This window comes from Nannospalax galili, unplaced genomic scaffold (assembly GCF_000622305.1).
Source record: "Nannospalax galili isolate Female #2095 unplaced genomic scaffold, S.galili_v1.0 scaffold312, whole genome shotgun sequence".
NCBI classification, from domain to species: domain Eukaryota; kingdom Metazoa; phylum Chordata; class Mammalia; order Rodentia; family Spalacidae; genus Nannospalax; species Nannospalax galili.
Window position 1 is genome coordinate 7,030,221 of NW_008335967.1, and position 17,890 is coordinate 7,048,110.

The 17,890-nt window shown below is 41.3% G+C and overlaps 1 protein-coding gene across 3 annotated transcripts in view; it reads left to right on the forward strand.

The window, feature by feature from the left end:
• Ccdc146 (coiled-coil domain containing 146) overlaps window positions 1-17,890 on the forward strand; it is a 169,281-nt gene that overhangs the window by 103,114 nt on the left and 48,277 nt on the right. For 2 of the 3 annotated variants that reach the window (XM_029562356.1, XM_029562355.1), the window contains 2 exons: window positions 12,658-12,740; window positions 15,434-15,643. In XM_029562356.1, the coding sequence (XP_029418216.1) occupies window positions 12,658-12,740; window positions 15,434-15,643 (293 nt within the window). The remainder of the gene's footprint in view (window positions 1-12,657; window positions 12,741-15,433; window positions 15,644-17,890) is intronic. The other variant, XM_029562357.1, reaches the window with a different exon arrangement.

Below are 17,890 nucleotides of genomic sequence, written 5' to 3' on the forward strand. Positions count from 1 at the left end.
AAAATTGCATAGAACGGTTGCATGCAGAAGGTACACTCATACACAAAAAAAAAAAAAAAGTAAATAATTTTTTTTTAAAAAAAAGATACCAAACTGGCTGGAACTCAAAGATGAGCACAGGAAGGTTCCTATCACTAAGGAAAGTACAGTCTAAGACATGTTTTAAACTTTGATAACTGAAGTGACTAATGTGTACAAGAACAAGTGCATTCAAATATATAAAGGAAGTGGAGAGAAAGAAGTAATTTTGTCTGCAGGTTTTACCTGAAGGAGCCACAGGTGGTGACCACTGAGATTTATTTATTTACATTTTTTATTTTTTGATTTTCTGAGACAGCATCTCTCATAGCTTAGGCTGGCTGTGAACTCCTGATCCTCCTGCCTCTACCTCCCAAATGCACCTGGTTTAACTAGTGAGATATTTTAAGAGTGCTGAGAGTAGAAAAGAGAGAAGAAATTACAGATGAGGGAACATAGCAGTTTGGGAGCTGTATTCATTTTCTATTGCCACCATAACAGATAACCACAAGTTAGTGGATTAAACACAAATTCACCATAGTCTGATTTGGGTCACAGTTAACTAAAATCAGGGTGTTGCCAGAGCTACATTCTTTAGTGGAGGCTCTAGGAGAGCTTCAGGCCACCTGTTCTCTTTGGCCCTTGACTGCTTCCCGCCATGCTCAAAGCCAGTAATAAAAGAGTCAAAATCTGCCTGCTTTCCAAACCTTCCTTCTTCCTTCCTTTTCACCTTTTTTTTTAATGTGTGTGAGTGTATTGTCTGCATGTATGTAAGTGCACCCATGTCATGTAATGCCTACAGAGGTCAGAAGAGGACGTCAGATCCCCTGGAACTGGAGCCACCTTGTGAGTGTTAGGAACTAAACTTGGGTTCTCTGCAAGAGCACCCAGTGTTCTTAACCGCTGAGCCATCTCTCCAGCCAGCTACCCCCCACTCCTTTTACCCTTTTAACCCAACTCTCTGCTTCTGAAGACTCACATGATTGTATTTGGATCACTAGGATAATCCACATTAATCTCCCTGTCTCAAGATCCATACTCATACTCAATCTGTAGAAACCCATTTGCCTTAGAAAGTAACATATTCTCAAGTTCCAGAAATTGGGGCATTACTCTACATAGTATAGGCGCTGTAGTTGAATTACAGGGCTGAAATAGCCAGGGGACATTAGAGAGGGAGAAGACAGGTTGAGAGAGGTGACAGCTGCTGGATATGAAGACCCTTATATACCATGTGAAGGAACATTGCTGAGTCATGAAACTGATTAAAACAAGGTGAGAATTATGTCAGCCAGTCAGCCAGTAGCTTGTAGGATAGGACTCAAGGTAGACAAGCCCTAAAGCCAGGGAAGTTGGGTACTACCAACATCTCAACAAGAAGTGATGAGAATTTGTGCATGGCACATTATAGATTGTCCATTCCATGAGGCTATCTGGCAGTACACAATTCAAGAGAATCTGTAGATGAAATGCCCCATAATAGCAAATGTATTAGTGAAGGTTCTCTAGAGGAGCAGATGGATAGAATGAATATATACTATAAAGAGGGATTCATTAAATTAGCTTACACAACACAGGCTGGATGTTCCAATAATGGCTATCTGCACACTGGAGAGGCTGAGACCCTGGTAACTGTTCAGTCCACATGGCTGGATTCCTCAGCAGTCCCGATCGGGGACTGAAGGCCAAGAAGATTCCCAGAGAATCATCGGTCTTCATTCCACACTGAATCTGAAGAAGCCACGTTCTAATGTCAGTGGGAGAGGCAACAGCAGTAACAGCAGCAGCAGGAACAACAACAGAAGCACAAACCTACAAAAAGCAAAGGTGGGCAGGCCGAGGTACCTGTTCCTTGGACTATAGGGAGGTCTTCTCCCCGCAGTTAATCCTTTCTGGAAATGCCCTCACAGACATGCCTGCCCACAGGTGTGTCATTTAGTTGATTCCAGATCTAGTTATATTGACAATCAAGGTTAACCACTGAACCAAATTTCCCTCTAAAAAATGGTCACAGTGTCTAAACATTAACATTGTAAGAGGTTACTGGGCCTCCACTTCCAACCAACATGGAACAAAAAGAGTCAGAATTGCCTCCTATTTCAAGCAAATAAATTTGGATCAAATTTGTGGTGGTTTGAATGAGAAATGTTCCCCATAGGCTTAAGTATTTAAACACCTGGTCAGTTGGTGGTGCTGTTTGGGGAGAGTCATGAACCTTTAGGAGGTGTGTCCTACCTGGAAGAAACATATCACTGGCTGTGCTTTGAAAGTTCATAGCTTCGCCCTACTGCCAGTTTGCAGTCTCTCTGCTTTCTACTAGCTGATGGTGTGAGCTTTCTGCTTTCTTCTGGGGCCTCCTCTGGCTGACATAGCTCCCTCACCATGATGAACTCTCCCTCTGGAACCATAAGCCCAAATGAAATCTTCCTTCTATAAGTTGTTTTAGTCATGGTGTTTTATCACAGCAACAGAAAAGTAACTAATACAACATTTATGGAACATTCAGAGTGTGGGCACTCAGATAGCAGTGGTTCCTGGGAAGAGAGAAATAAGTCAGAAAAAGCCTATAATTGCCCCATTTCCAGGGTATATAGAGGGAAACCTAATAGAAGCAGGTGGTTGACTAATGACTTGTGAAGACAGAGTTTGGAGTTTGTGGAGGCCAAGTTGACTTACATGCATAGGTAAGGAGTGGAGCGCTCCATGCAAAGAGCATTTGAGAAATCTGTAGAGGATTTCCCTGGAGTCTGAGCTGCAGGCATGTGAGGACTCTGTTGAGCTGAGAGGAAGACTCACAGTGAAGATGGGGATGATGCCTGGACCTCACACAGAGCCAGCAACAGCTCATGTTTTCACCCACCAAAATAAGAAAGCCTCACATGTGGGGCACTGAGTAAACGGGTAGTCATTCAGCAGTATAACCAAAGTATTCCTAGCTTAAAGAGAATTCTGGATCTTCCAAGAAAAGGTTAATAGCAAACATTGAAGGAATCAGATTGTTACCAAGTAACTTAATTGTGTGCTTCCAAAGTCCAACTATATTTAAAGGAACACCAAAGCTTCCATCCCCTACCTATAAAATTCACACTGCCTGATATCGATCAAAGTTGCTAGAAATTTCTTAATATTTATCCTTATAACCACAGATTAATGCAGCTCTCACCCCTCATCAAAGAAGCTTATTTTTATAGCAGACAGATGCTATTACAGAAAACCTCAATTGGTCAAAGTACAGAAAATAAGTTACTGTGGAGTGCCCATCCCCAAATGGGACATCTGTAACACAATCTCTACACCCAAGGCTCAGGGAACATTGTGGAAGAAGAGAAGGAAAGATTGTAAGAGCCAGAGTATCAGGAGGATTTCTGGGAAATAGTTCCTTTTGCATGTGATAGGGATATTACCCATGAACTCTTTTCTTTTTTGGGGGGAAGGATATATTTAGCTTACATATCCCAGGTCACAGTTCATCTGGGATCACAAGGTAGGAACTCAGGGTAGGAACCTGGAGGCAGGAGCTGGAGCACAGGCCATGGAGGAATACTGCTTACTGGCTTGCTCCCCGGGCCCCCATTCAGCCTGCTTTTTAAAAAAAAAAAATTATTTAATAATGACATAATTAGAAGAAGCATTTCATTACAACAGCATTGACATATTCAATAACAATTTCCAGAACTAAGATGCATCTCTTTCAAAATCAGCTGTAAGATTTAGGTTTACAGTTGAATTAATACAGTTATACAATATTATACTCAGTATAAACCCTATAAGACATAAAATTGAATTAGGTTTTAACCTTTAAAAAAGATCACCAATTCATTATTAAAATACACAGTTTCATAGAGAAAAATTCATTTTAATGCAATTAACACTAAGATGTTTTCACATGCATTTCTAATCTCTACATATCTGATTATTACTAGTCATAGTCAGTTGCTTTCTGAGATCCTTGGCATCTGAACATGGATATAAAGTCATCAGGTACGTTTTAATGGCAATGTTTGTCTAGGCAAAGTTTATCTGAGAGCGTTTGGTCTTTGCCCAAGCTGTAGCTACATGGCATGTGGTAATTAAAAGTACCAGACTGGTAGAGCTAACCTTCTTGGATGTTTAACAGCCATACTTTGAGGCCTATACTAATTTGGTCAGGCGGACATAAAGGACAGTTTGTGCTCCTTGCCCTCCTAGGTTGACTAAGTTCCAGGGGACTATGAGCATCTCTCAAAATGTCCTGTAACTGTGGTGAGTCACCTGTCCTCTTGAGCAAGGAGGCCATGGAGATCCCACAAGATGGACCTGAACCAGTGTCCAGTCTATAAAGAGGAGGGTCAACACAGAAGAAACGTTTCCTCCATTGTGCCAGCTGTGGTAGAGCAGGTAGAGCAGGACCTTTGACTTATCTTCACATGGATGGAACTGATTTAAAAAAAAGGAGCCAGTGGCTCCTCCCAAGCCCATGTTACCCCTGAGGAGCAGATCCTCAAACAACCTTAAGAATAAAAATAAATTGTTTTATCTGGGCCAACTGTAGGTTCTTAAACACCCAAAAGGAAAGTATAACCAAAGATTAATGGGGTCAATATAATTTTTAAGAGTCCATATGTATAGCTAAAGGCTACATAACAAGAAAAAATGCCAGACAGGAAATACCTTCCTTTGAGTTATTGGCCAGGGTGGCGTAAGAGATTCCCAGACAGTAACTCAGCATAGAACTGGGAAAATGAACAATCAGACCCCAATCTTATCTAAAGGAATATTGACAACTGATTGCTGCTGGATGAGGAACAGCTGATCTTCCTAGAACAAAGATCTCTGGATAGGATGACTAGATTCAGCAGACGAATAAGCACTGGAGAATGGCTGGGGGTGTCAACAACACAATGGACAGAAACAGGGATGACAGAGTATATGGGCTCCAGTGGCGTGGGGGGCTATGGGAGGGTGCCATTTGGGAAGTGGGTATATAGATGAATAAGATTGTTTGGGATGTTCTGTATGATATATACAAAAATATCAACAAATTTTTAAAAAGACATATTTGAGGAGGAAGCATAAAATTTTACTTTCTGTTAAATAGTAGATAAACATTACCAGTGAAATTTACCTGATGACTTTATATCCATACTCAGGTACTAAGGATCCAAGTGTAACCGACTGTCACTAGTAATCATCAGATACATAGAGATTAGAGACACACGTGCAGACATCTAGGTGTTAGTGGCATTAAAAATGTAAGAAACAAGCTGGGCATGGTAGCACACACCTTTCATCCCAGCACTTGAGAGGCAGAGGCAGGCGGATCTCTGAGTTCAAGGCCAGCCTGGTCTACATAGTGAGTCCCAGGACAGCTGGGGCTATAGGGAGACCCTGTCTCAAAAAGACAATTATTGAAAAAAAAATGTAGGAAACAGCATATCTTAAAATAAATTGCAGATCTTCTTTAAAGGGTAAAAACTCATGCAATTTTCTGTCTTACAGGGTTTATACTGAGTTCAATATTGTATCACTGTAATAATTTAACTATGAGCCTAAAAATTTACAGCCACTTTTGTAAGAGATGTATCCTTGCTCTGGAGTGTGTTACAGTGTGTTAAAGCTGTAATGAAATGCTTCTTCTAATCATGTGGTTATTGAATTTTATTAAAAATTAAAAAAAAATATAATTCTTCAAAGCATAAAAATTTGCTCCTTAATAATTAGATGTGAAAAACATTACCCATGAACTCTTAACAACTATGGTTGCTTGCACAAGACCTGCACTAGACCACATCAGTTAACTTTCAGCATAAATCGGGGAAGGGCTCACAGGGCCCTCTCCTAGTTGAGAAACTACAGGCAGTCCATGGCTGCTAAGGATGGAAGACTCAGTTTTCTCCTGGAACAAGCCCTGTGATAGGTTACCCATGCGCAAGTGGGCAGCCCTAGCCCATGTACATACAGTCAACACAAACTGGACTCAGTAGGTTTAATATACACACACATAAAAATGCACATACACACATATACATATATGAAGAGGCTATGAATTTGTGAGGAATAAGGAGGACACAGGAGGAATTGGAGCGAGAGGGGTAGATATGATCAAAATGTGTTGTACTCACACATGAAAATCTCAATAAAATAAAATGAAACCATGGAAAAGTGAATGTCTACCCCACCAAGGGCTAGACATGTGAAAAAAAAAAAAAAGCAGGCAAAAATTATCTATGGTGATAAAGATCAACCAATGGGAAGGACACAGAAACAGAACTGGTAGACAAGGACTTTGGGGCGGCTATTATAAACAATTTATGTATTGGGAAGAAAGTAGAAGAAATGATAATAAGGGAAGCACAAGTTTTTAAAATGCCCAAATCTAACTTCCAAAGATAAAAACTTTAATATCTGAAATGAAAAATTTGCCAAACAGAATTAACAGCAAGTAATACACCAACAAAGACTGGTGAACATCAAAACAAGACCGTAAACACTTTCCAAATTAAACTCCCGAAAATACAGAGATCAAGAGAAAAATCTAACTGGAAAAAGGAAGTCTTCAGTCGGGCTACTAATGTGGCAGGCAGTGTGATGAGTGAATGACGGCTAAGGAAGTGGAAATGAGGAGCTGACAGAACAAAAGGTCAAGCAGAAGAAAGCTGATAGCTTGGGAGCACAACATCAGGGTGGACTTGCTTGTTTCCATATGGAAACGATGAGCAAATTTATGGATTGAGGGAAATGGTAATAAATGGCTGACACTGATTAAGCCTTTGTACACTAAAATACTAAGTACTGTGCCATATCTTGATTCATTCATTTTCCATCTACAACCATCTGTGAAATGAGGACTACCTGTCTTTTACAGCTGAATGCACTGAGTCATAGATCTATTAAATATGACTCTAAGTTATGCAGTTAAAAAATAGTAGAGCTAGAATTCAACCCAAGGTTCACTTGTCATGTATATGATGCTGAGCTGGTAAGAAGGGCAAAGCAGAGATTACGAAGGAGAGACAGATGTTCTGGGTGATGACTTAGTTACTAGGAAGAGGCTGGAGAGGATATTTGTGACAGCAAAGGTGGATGGATTGGACTTGATCAAGAGGAAAGAAATGTTTTTTTTAGGATTTGAGGAAAGAAATCAATGAGAGTGGTACTGTTGATAAATGGATTTGTTGGTACAGGAGATGAATTCAAGTAGGTGTGAAAGCAGAAGACTGATACAATGGGTAGTTAGAAAAGTTAAACAGAGGAGTGATACAGAAGTTTAACTGAGAGCTTGAATGCATTTGTAATTCATTTCAAGTGACTGTGCTATTTATTTCCAGCAGTGAAGGGAATGAGGGAGAGTAAGCCAGGAAATAGGGGTCAAAGAATGTATGCTTTCAAGTTTGTGTTATATCCAGAGGAATGCCAAGCACTTCCTAAAAGAGGCCAGACCAGTAGATACTGTCAGCCAGGCCAGAAGAACACCTTGGACACACCCAGACTCCCTACACACCCACAAACAAACACTTAATTGTTTCCTCATGCTGACCCCTTTCAGATAAGATCGCTTGGTTCATGATCTTACTGAGCTATTACTTTCCTTGGAATGTCCTAGAATTTCAATTTTTGAAATTTTTTCCATATTATTACATGTCATCCACGAATCATGAACTCTTGTTAAACTTTTAGCTGTAGGGTAAATGTTTCCTTCAAGTCACAATTACCAACAAGGCAATTCAGTAACACAAGTATCCATTGTGTAATCACAATTATGAACTTTTGACATTATATCTAACCTTTCATGTGTATACTCTTTGACAATTTAACATTGGCCTTCATGCTGTATTTCTTTAATTCTGCATTTTTAAAACATGACACAGTTGGTTTCTGTACCCACTTGTATTATGCAGTGTGGAAAGGCAACCATTTTTCCATGTCTAATACTGTGCATGAGTAAAGCAGTTTATCTACCAGAACTGAGGCTAGTTTCCAACCACAGACAGATCTGCTTAAGAAACAAGTTTTCAACTTCATAGAAAAGTCACTTTTTGATGACTATTAACATTGAAATTAAGATTTATTTTTATTTTGTGTTTGTGTGTGTATGCACTTGTATGCATATATGCACATGTGTGCATGTGCATGTGGAGGGCATAGATCAGTGTCAGATGCTCTCTATCCTATTTTTTTGAGACAAGGTCTTTCACTGAACCTGGAGCTTGCTGATTCAGCTAGAGTGGGTGGTTAGTGAGTGCCAGTGATCAACTTGCCTCTGCCTACCCAGGGCCGGGATCACAGATGTGTGCTGCCACAATTCAAGATCTCAGTGGACCAAGCACTGAGCCATCTCCTCAGCCCTCACATTTTTACTTTTAGGGAGGCAAATATATTCTCCACAGTTTGGTTGTTTCTTCTAAAAGAGATTTGTTTTCAATAGGGGAGACACCCCCCCCCCCGCAAAAGGTTATTTCTTCTTAGACATTTTTGACTTAACCTTTGATTTATAGAGAAATTACAAAGATAAATGAAGTGTTTTATCCACTGAGTTTTCAAAGGCCCTGAGGTGATGAAGACAGCTAACGGGCTAAGAAACCTCTCCAGCATTTCTCTTTTTCTATTGCCATAAACCCTGCCAACGTGCATCGCTGCCCCACCTGCCACTAGATTTCAAACCTTTGCTCTTAAGGATGGGACTCTATTCTTTATTCAGAGAAAATACAACTAAATTGTATCAGAGCTACAATCTATATCTCCCACTCAGATCTGACCCCACCACATTCCAGCTGGAAATTCTGCTCTCATTCCCTATTATTTCATTTTAATGGCCTTTCTTTATTAATTGTTTTTCAAATGTTCCTGTACATTGCAAAAAGAAAGAAAGCAAATGCAAACAAGTAAAAATAAAAATAGTAAAGTAGTACATCCTTACACACCATATCTAAGTTTCACCCTTATGGAACTCCAGATATTCCCACATTCATATGGAAAATCAGATCATGTTCTACACACAGAACTTTCCTTCTGGCTCAAGGTGGTTCCGTTTCACTTTCCATCTCCCCCTGCACCAGGCCTGAATTCAGCCATTTCTCTGAATTTACTGACTTCTTTTAGTGGGCAATGTGAAGACCACAATGTGGGTGTTAGGAGTTACTTGTTACCAATGTGGTATAGTTTCTAGACCATTTTTAATGGACAATGCTAGGATTTTTTTTAAAAAAATTAATGAGTTCATACATGATTTATAACTCAATTGCACTAATTTCTTTGATTTTCTAGTTGCATATCTTTCTCTCATGTTGGAAATCTTCATTTCTACACTTAAGTTTTTGCTTTATTGAGTTATAATGTACATAACATAAAATAAGCTTGAGTGAATTTTAGTGTATGTACAGTTATATAATCGTCACGTTCTACTTTTAGAATATTTCCATTGCATCAAAAATAAGCATTGTGTCCATTAAAACACTCTTCTCTTCCTGACAGGCAACAACTAAATGAATCCTTTCTATCTTCATAGTTTTGCATGTGCAGGGCACAGTACTGGCCTTTTGTGTCTAGGATTTTCATTAGCTTAATGAGTTAAAGACCCATCTTTGTTGTAATAGGTATCAAGACCCCTTTCCTTTTTATTGTAGACTAATACTGCATTGTATATTAATTTCACTTTTCTTTTGTAATGTTATTTATTATTTTTATTTTATGTGTATGTGTATATTGCCTGCATGTAGGTAAGTTTACCCATGCAATGCCTGCGGAGGACAGAAGAGGCTGTTGGATCCCCTGGAACTGGAGTTATGGACAGTTGTTAGCTGCCATGTGGGTGCTGGGTTTCGAACCTGGGTCTTCTGCAAAAATAAGCAGTGTTCTTAACTGCTGAGCCATCTCTCCAGCCCCATCATTTCACTTTTCTATTCATTCAGTTGGTAGACATGCCAATAGTTTCTATTTAAACTGTAATGAACAGGGACTGGAGAGATGGCTCAGCGGTTAAGAACACTGGCTGTTCTTGCAGAATACCCAGGTTCAAATCCCAACACCCACATGGCAGCTAACAACTGTCTGTAATTCCAGATCCAGGGAATTTGATGCCCTCTCTGTCTTCCTTGGGTAGTGCATGACAGGGGTGCACTTACATACATGCAGGTTCATACACATAAAATAAAAATAAATATAATCAAAAGTTTTTTTTAAATAAATAAACTATAATAACAATGGTACTGTAAAGATTTGCACACAAGCATTTATGTGAGTCTGTGTTTTCAATTTGCTTGGGTACACTTTCATTTTGTCATATGTGTTTGAGTTATTGACTGATGCCACGGCATTTCAGCCTGAAAAACTTGCTTCAGTATTTCTTATAAGTCAGACCTGCCTGCAATGACCCTCTCCATTTTGGTTTGTCTTGGAATGTCTGTGTCCCTTCACTTCTGACAGAAAGTCTTATGTGACAGGTTGCTTTCTCTTATATTTGCTCTGAGCATGTCACCTCAGCTTCCTGTTGCCTTCCATTGTCCTAGACAAGCCACTTATGTTTAATGGTTCCTTTGTTTGCAATGAGTTACATTTTTATTTTGTTTTTCTTCTTGCTTTCAAGAGTTTTGTCTGACTTTCAGCAGTCTCACTGTGATGCCTGAGTATAAGAATTTATCATTTTGTTTACACATCCTCCTGGTCCCATGGTTTCCACTGCAATTTTAACAGGGGTCTTTTTGACCATCACTTGCCTTGATTTCTGTTATTCATCTGCTGATGTGCCTCTATGCTATCACAAAGCTCTCGGCCGCCTCCTCTAGCTCTTGGGATATCTATTATTTTTGACACTGCTCTGGGACTTCATTATTTGACAAGTAAAAATCAAAGGCTATATTTACTTAAGGTAGTATTTGAATACAATTTAACATTTTAATAGTATAGTGAGAGGTAACACGTGCTGGGAGGTCTTAAAAAAAACTGTTTACCTAGATGTTTTACCCATAGGTTAAAAAATAAGGCAGTGGGGATTGGAACTCAAGCCAGACCTCCAAGGAAAGATATCCAACACTTTCCCAAAGAAAGAGATGTTTCAGGGTGTGTTTAACATTTTCTATCATGACTCAGATAGACCATGAAACCTTTCTGTGTGTACCTGGCCTCATGCTTTGCCTGTGACTTTCATTCACTTGCTAATGAATATGAACAATTCACTGAGTACCAACTCTGTGCCTGGAAGCCTACTCTGACTAGGAATAAAATAAAGAGCAAGGCAATTCAGGGGCGGCTTCCTGGGACATGTATACTTGTTGGGTAAGAAAGCAACAAAATTTTAATCATGTTTATCACAGATTATAATGTGTCATATTTTATAAAGCACAGTGTTCTGGGGATTGGGGACTGGGAAGTCAGAGCAGACCTTTGCATAAAATGGTACTTAGGCCAAAGCATGAGATAGGGTTGGAGTAGAGTGGGAAAACGGAGTAAAATGACCAAGGCAGAAACAGAAAGAAAGAGATCTGTGAGGCTGTTGAAATAAAACACAGCCAGGGTGACAGAAACCTAGGCACTTAAGAAGATGCTAAAAGAAGCAACTGAGAGGGAAGCAGAGTCATGCAGGCCCTCACAGTCTAGAATTCCACAGATCTTGAATTTTATTCCACTTGAAGGTTTTGAGCACCCAGCATAACAAGACTTCATTTAACGTTTGAAAAGATTGTGGAAAGCAATCAGGTGGGGTCCCTAAGTGGGACCAGGAGAAGAGGGAGAGGAGAAAGAGTCAGGGAAAAGTTGGCCAAGGGAAAGACCATGTGGCTTAGCCTAGTGGAATAATGAAAGAGAAAAGTGAATAGATCCAAGAAACATTCAAAAGGGGAGACTAAGAGGCCCTGAAAAGCACTAATCTTTAGTTCTGCTTTGTAGTTCCATATTGCTGCAGTTTTAAGTTTATCCTAATATGAAATTATCATTGCTTTATGGTTTTAATAAGGCAAAACTTTAGTAGTTGGTGTTATGATGTTTCTTAAGTAATTATCCTTCTATTCAGAGATTCATTCAAAGATGCCTTCTAGCAGAAATGAAAAAGGAAAAAAAAATACCTCATTATTCAGAGGGCAAACTTGTCCTTCAGAGGCATCAAGAAAGGGGAATGATCTTGAGTACTGGAACTAGACTATCAAGGTTTAAACCCTGATGATGTCCCAGGATTTTTAACTAAAACCTTGGGCAAATTACTCTGCTAAGTTTTAGTTTCAAATGGGCAAAATAATCCGTGCCCTGCAAAGCATTTCTGAGCATGAAGTCAGTGAGGTGCATCTCTCACTCATAAGATGCACAGTGATTATTATTCCTCTCAATTTATACCTAGCTATCCCAGTAATCCACACTATTTAAAATGTTTGCTTAAGCTGGAAATGTGCTTTTAGAACAGGAAGAGATTTAGCTCAATTCTTTGAGTTTTTAGATGAAGAAATCACAGCCTAGAAAGGTTAAAAGACTTGTTCAAGAACAAAGAGCTTGAAGAGGCAGAATAGAACTACATTCTCTGAATACCCAGCAACTATCAAAAGGCCCCATTACTTCATGCATGACCTTTCTAATGCTCTACTGAAAGATTTAAAAGATACACATGTGTCCATTTTATCTGCTGCTTAGACATAAGGATAACGACAGCCAACGATGACTATGTGTTTTCTTTGCTAGCTGTATTCTATGGGAAAACTTCCTGGAACCCGAATGGCAGAGCTGAAAGCCAAGTACACCTTGCTGCATGACACAGTGGTGAGGTATGCCATTTATCAGCATGGCAACAGCTTTACCATGTCTGTATTTCTTACTTATAATGAGTGGGACTTGTCTTCATTTGTGTTCCTTCCAAAAACAGACTCTGGGGCATCAATTAGTGCTCAAGTGGTTTGAGAAATGATTGGAGAAGGCACCGTGGGTGAGTGGGGAAGTGAGACTGGGAAGGAGGAATCCAGCTGGAGTGCATTCCTCTGTGATTCGTGCTATGGGTAGTTGTGACCATCTCATGGACTTTGTGACTGACAGTGTAGAACAATCTCAACTCTGTCAGTAAGAAGTGACCAAGTTGGGATATTTGTCCACTTGTTTCTATCCCTCATGATGGATTGATTACTGCTGGAGAAATTAGCTCCTGATACATCTAGCTTGCCCTTTGAGAAGACAAGCACACTTCTAGGGCCAGACCCAGCTCTCAGGCAGTGACATTGGTGCTGTTGTGTAAATGGTAACTACCTTCTGAAGCTACTTTGGACAAGAGGCTTTGGATGGAACACTGAAGGCATGTGCTATAGGACACTCCTGCAGGAACCCTCCCCATCTGTCATTGTCACTCAAAAGTACAGATTCAGTGACAGCTCATCCTGTATCTGCTAAGACTTCTGTCTTTACTTCTCGCTTCTGCCTCCTATCCCATGCTACTTGCCTTAGCCAAGTGCAAGTCAGCAGCAGGTGAAGACTAGGCTTCCAGAGAATAAGTCAACAGCTTTCCCCAGAACGTACAATAAGACACTGGGCATCAAAGCTGTCTGAGGAACCCTTATCTATCCAGTGACAATATCAGTGCAGGGCCAAGGCTATGCTATGATTTCTTCTGCTTCAGGGTTGTGTTACAAAACAGTTACTTCCCTTCTGCTATCCACATTCTACCACTTCTTGACCCCTTAGTTCCTTCTCTAGCCATGACAAAACCAACCACTCTGTCCCACACCCACAGCAAAGGCCTGAAGTAGATTCTATTTGTGCTGCTGAGGCTGCAAGCAGGCAGACACAGGCTGGAAGTGTTGACCTGGCACTGATTGAGTTTTCCATAAAGACTACATTGGAAGTTTAGTTCTCTTCTACTGACTATATCTCAGGAACATATATGTAAACTTCCATTTATGTTCTGACTGGAACACTAACTTATGTACTGCCCTTGTCTTCTCTGTGGGAAAACAAGCACTATGGCCTGATCCAATTCCAACAATGGAAAAATGACACATTAAGACCAGATAACTTCCGATTGACAAAATGTGTCAACATACCATAACACTGGATCGTGAGAGAATAAGTCCTGTTTTCATAAAAGGAAATTGAAGGTATTTTCATCATAGTTGCTGTGGTTGCTGTTTGGCTCCTACCATAGTTCCTGGAACATATCATGTTCCAATAAACATTTTGCTGAATGACACTGAGCACATGACAATGAAAAGTCAGGAGAAATGGATGGAGCTGGTCACCTCATCTGAGACTGGTTCCATCAAGTTATGGGACATTTCTGCAAAAGAGCTGGAACCTAGAGATCTCTCTTGTTGAGTAAACTTTAATGGGGTGCAAACACTGAAAGAGCACTGGCTTTAAAACAGGAAATAGCAGAGGCCTGCTTCTGAATATGAGAAGTAGCTAATGTGCTAGCTTGCAGCATAGGTGAGTTCTAGAAGATTCAGGGGGTTAGAGCAAGTACAATTTCTCTGTCAATCCAGATCTACCTGAAGCAGAAGCTTAGCTCCTTTCCCAAAGAGGGAAAAGGCCACAGAATATAACTGGGGCAAGCCAGGCATGGTGGTGTATGCCTTTAATCCTGCACTCAGGAGGCAGAGGCAAGCTGATCTCGAGCCTGGTCTACATAGTGAGTTGCTGGGTTACAAGGAGATCCCAACTCAAAAAGAAAAGAAAGAAAGAAAGAAAGAAAGAAAGAAAGAAAGAAAGAAAGAAAGAAAGAAAGAAAGAAAACTATAAAGAAAGAAAGAAAGAAAGAAAGAAAGAAAGAAAGAAAGAAAGAAAGAAAGAAAGAAAGAAAGAAAGAAAGAAAGAAAGAAAGAAAGAAAGAAAGAAAGAAAGAAAGAAAGAAAGAAAGAAAGAAAGCTGGGGCTGTAGAAATCCCCTTTTCTGTGATGTTCAAGTCTAATTCTATCCAGGATCAGGTTAGGATTGAAAAAAACCTCATTAATTAATTAATACTCATAATTTTATAGGAGAATTTTCCTAGTTTCTCATTAAAGAGTTTTTGTTTTCTTGATTCAGAAAAGAGGAAACGATCTTGGCTGCACATGTTTGGAGCATTGAAGGCACCCAGAAAGCTGGGTTGCAGGGCCAGTTGAGGGAGCCACTTTCCTCATTTTGGAGATCCTGGTCATTCTTCAAAGTCAAGGGAAAATCCTGCTCCCATGGAAGCTCATCCTTTGTCCGTTGTGCCCACTCTGGATCTAGCCACTGTGGTACTTGTCATCAGGCATTGCAGCTATCTGTGTACCCCACCCCACATGGTCAGCAACTCCAGGCCAGGAGCTGAGCCTCACTCACGTCAGCACTGAGGACAGATTCGGCCCCTAGTGTGACAAGTAAACTGAATGTAGGAATGGGGAACAGCTGTGGCATGCTCCCGTCCCACCTCCCCTGTTCCCCACAGGAATTGCAAAGGGTCCTGAGGGTGTGCACTCCCATCACTCTGTAAATCTGTTTCCCTGTAACCCAGCACACAAGAGTCAGAAGTACAGCTGCTGCAGAATGCCAAGCACTTCACGGAACAGATCCAGCAGCAGCTGATCCACCTGCAACAAGCAGATGACTTTCCTGGTGTCTTCACCACAGAGGTCTCCAAAATGCGGGAGCAGCTGCTCAAGTATCAAAATGAATACACTGCAGCGCAGGAAAGAGAGTTCCACAATCAGTACAAATTGAATAGGTGAGTTCCCAAGCATGTTGGAGAGAGACGCAAGTGAGAAAAGCTGTTTCCAAATGAACAAGTTAAATTAGGAAGTCATTTAGTACTAAGAACTACAAGCCCAGATACTTCTTCCCTTCATTCCCTGCACTGAAAGGTCACACAAGTGCTGGGAAAATAACTCCGGTAACAGAGAACCCTGCAGTGTTTTGTGTGTGTCAGGAAAAGCCATGAGCTTTGGAAGCTGCTGCCAAAAAATACATAGCACAGAACAAGGGCTTGGAGGGCTCTTCCCTCTCTCTGCCTTGTCCTATTGTCTCTTTATCTTTCCTATCCCTTATCCTCTCATTCTGTGGTTCCTGACAGCATTACATCCCTTGCGTTTACACAGTGAGTGTATTTCTAAACAGGCCTCTACAGAACAGGACACATCTGTCTCCCTCACTGCCTTCTTCTGACACAGTAACAGGGACTATGTATTCAACCTCTGCCCTCTTACACTAAAGTATTCCTCAGGACCAAGGAAGAAGGTTACACCCTTACGGAAGGTTCATTTGCTTATCCAAACCTAGAGAAGGCCTTTAGTGAACTAAAACAGATACTGGCAGGAGGGTGAAGGCTATTTCCCAAGTCTCTCCAGTTTCTCCCATGGAGTAGCAAGCCTGTGGACGTTTGGCAAGTCCACCATTTAGACTGAACTTCACAGTGATTGCAATTCAGCTTTTGAGTCCTGGTGTGCTGTATGCTGTGCCCCGGGTACCACAAAGAAAGCTAAACCTGCTGTGCTGGATGGCTTTAGTGTCAACTTGACACACCTGGGTTGAGGGAGCCTCAATCGGGGAATTGCCTCTATTGGACTGGCCTGTGGCCATGTCTGAAGGGCATCTTCTTGATGCGTGATGTGGGAGGGCCCAGCCCACTGTGGGTGGTGCCACCCCTGGGCAGGTGGGCCTGTGTTGCATAAGAAAGCAGGCTGAGCAGGGGCCAAGGGAGCAAGCCAGTAAGCAGCATTTCTCCATGGCCTGTGCTCCAGCTCCTGCCTCCATGTTCCTGCCCTGAGTTCCTACTTTGGGCTCCCTGATGAACTGCGACCTGGGAGATGTAAGACAGACAAACCCTTTCTTCCCCAAGTTGGTACTGGTCAGAGTGTTTTGTCACAGCAATGAAGAAACAAACTAGGACAGAGATTGGTAGCAGAGAGTGGGATATTGCTGTGACAGACCTGACCTTGGTGTTTTTGGAAGGACTGTGGAAGTGTTTGGAACTTTGAGCTGGAAAAGCCATTGCGTGCTCAGAGTTTGTTGCAGTGGAGCTTGGAACAGTTATGCTGAAAGAGTTGTAGATGATGGAGGCCTGGCTTGTGAAGCTTCAAAGGGAAGCGGAGACCATCAGGGCTGTTCGTATCAGATCTTAGATTGAGAATCTGTGGGTTCTGGTCAACTGGGGCTGAAGAACCAGCTGTGATTAAGAGACCAGAACCTGAAGTGAAACCTTTGCTTCACTGGGACAATTGATGCTGGTTAGCTGGGGCTGAAAAATCAGCTGTAAGTAACAAGAGACCAGAATCACTGTGGTGGAGTCTTCTGGGAGGTGTTTCCTCAGGGTCAGCACACAGAGGGGACCTGCACCTCTATTTCAAGCTGGAAGCAGGGCTTGGTAATGTGTAAGAGTCTCCTGCATGGTTCTGGTGTTGAAAGCGTGAAGGGGTCATAGAGAGCAGCTGAAGCTTGGCACTCTGAGACGAAAGGCCATAGGTGAAAGTGCAGCTTCAGTTGCAGTTAAGACCCCAGGATTGAAGGGGTCATGGAGAGAAACTGAGGCTTTGCACCCCAAGAGGCAAGAAGAGGCCATTAGTGAAGGTGTAGCCTCAGTTTCAGTGGCGACCCCAGCGTTTTGGAAATGCTGGGACCATGGGACGACCACCAAGGACAGTGGCAGGTGTGGAATGGAGCTGGCCTGGGTCTGTGAGACAAGCTGAGTGTGCTGTGGACTGCAGAGTCAGAGCAGTGGAGCTGCCAATACCCTTTGGAGCCAGAAGATCGTGAGTGAATCACAGATGTCCAGCCTTGAGCTAATTTGCTGGACTTTGGTTTTGCTTAGGTGTGCCTGATTCTTCCCTTTGAAATAAGACAGTACTTGTTTTTGGATTTTGCAGAAGCCCACCCATAGTTGAGAATTTTAAAAGAGACTATGGACTTTTAAGTGTTTGGATTTTTTTAGGACTGTGGGGTTTTTAAGGTTGTACTGTCTTATGTTGTGATATTGATA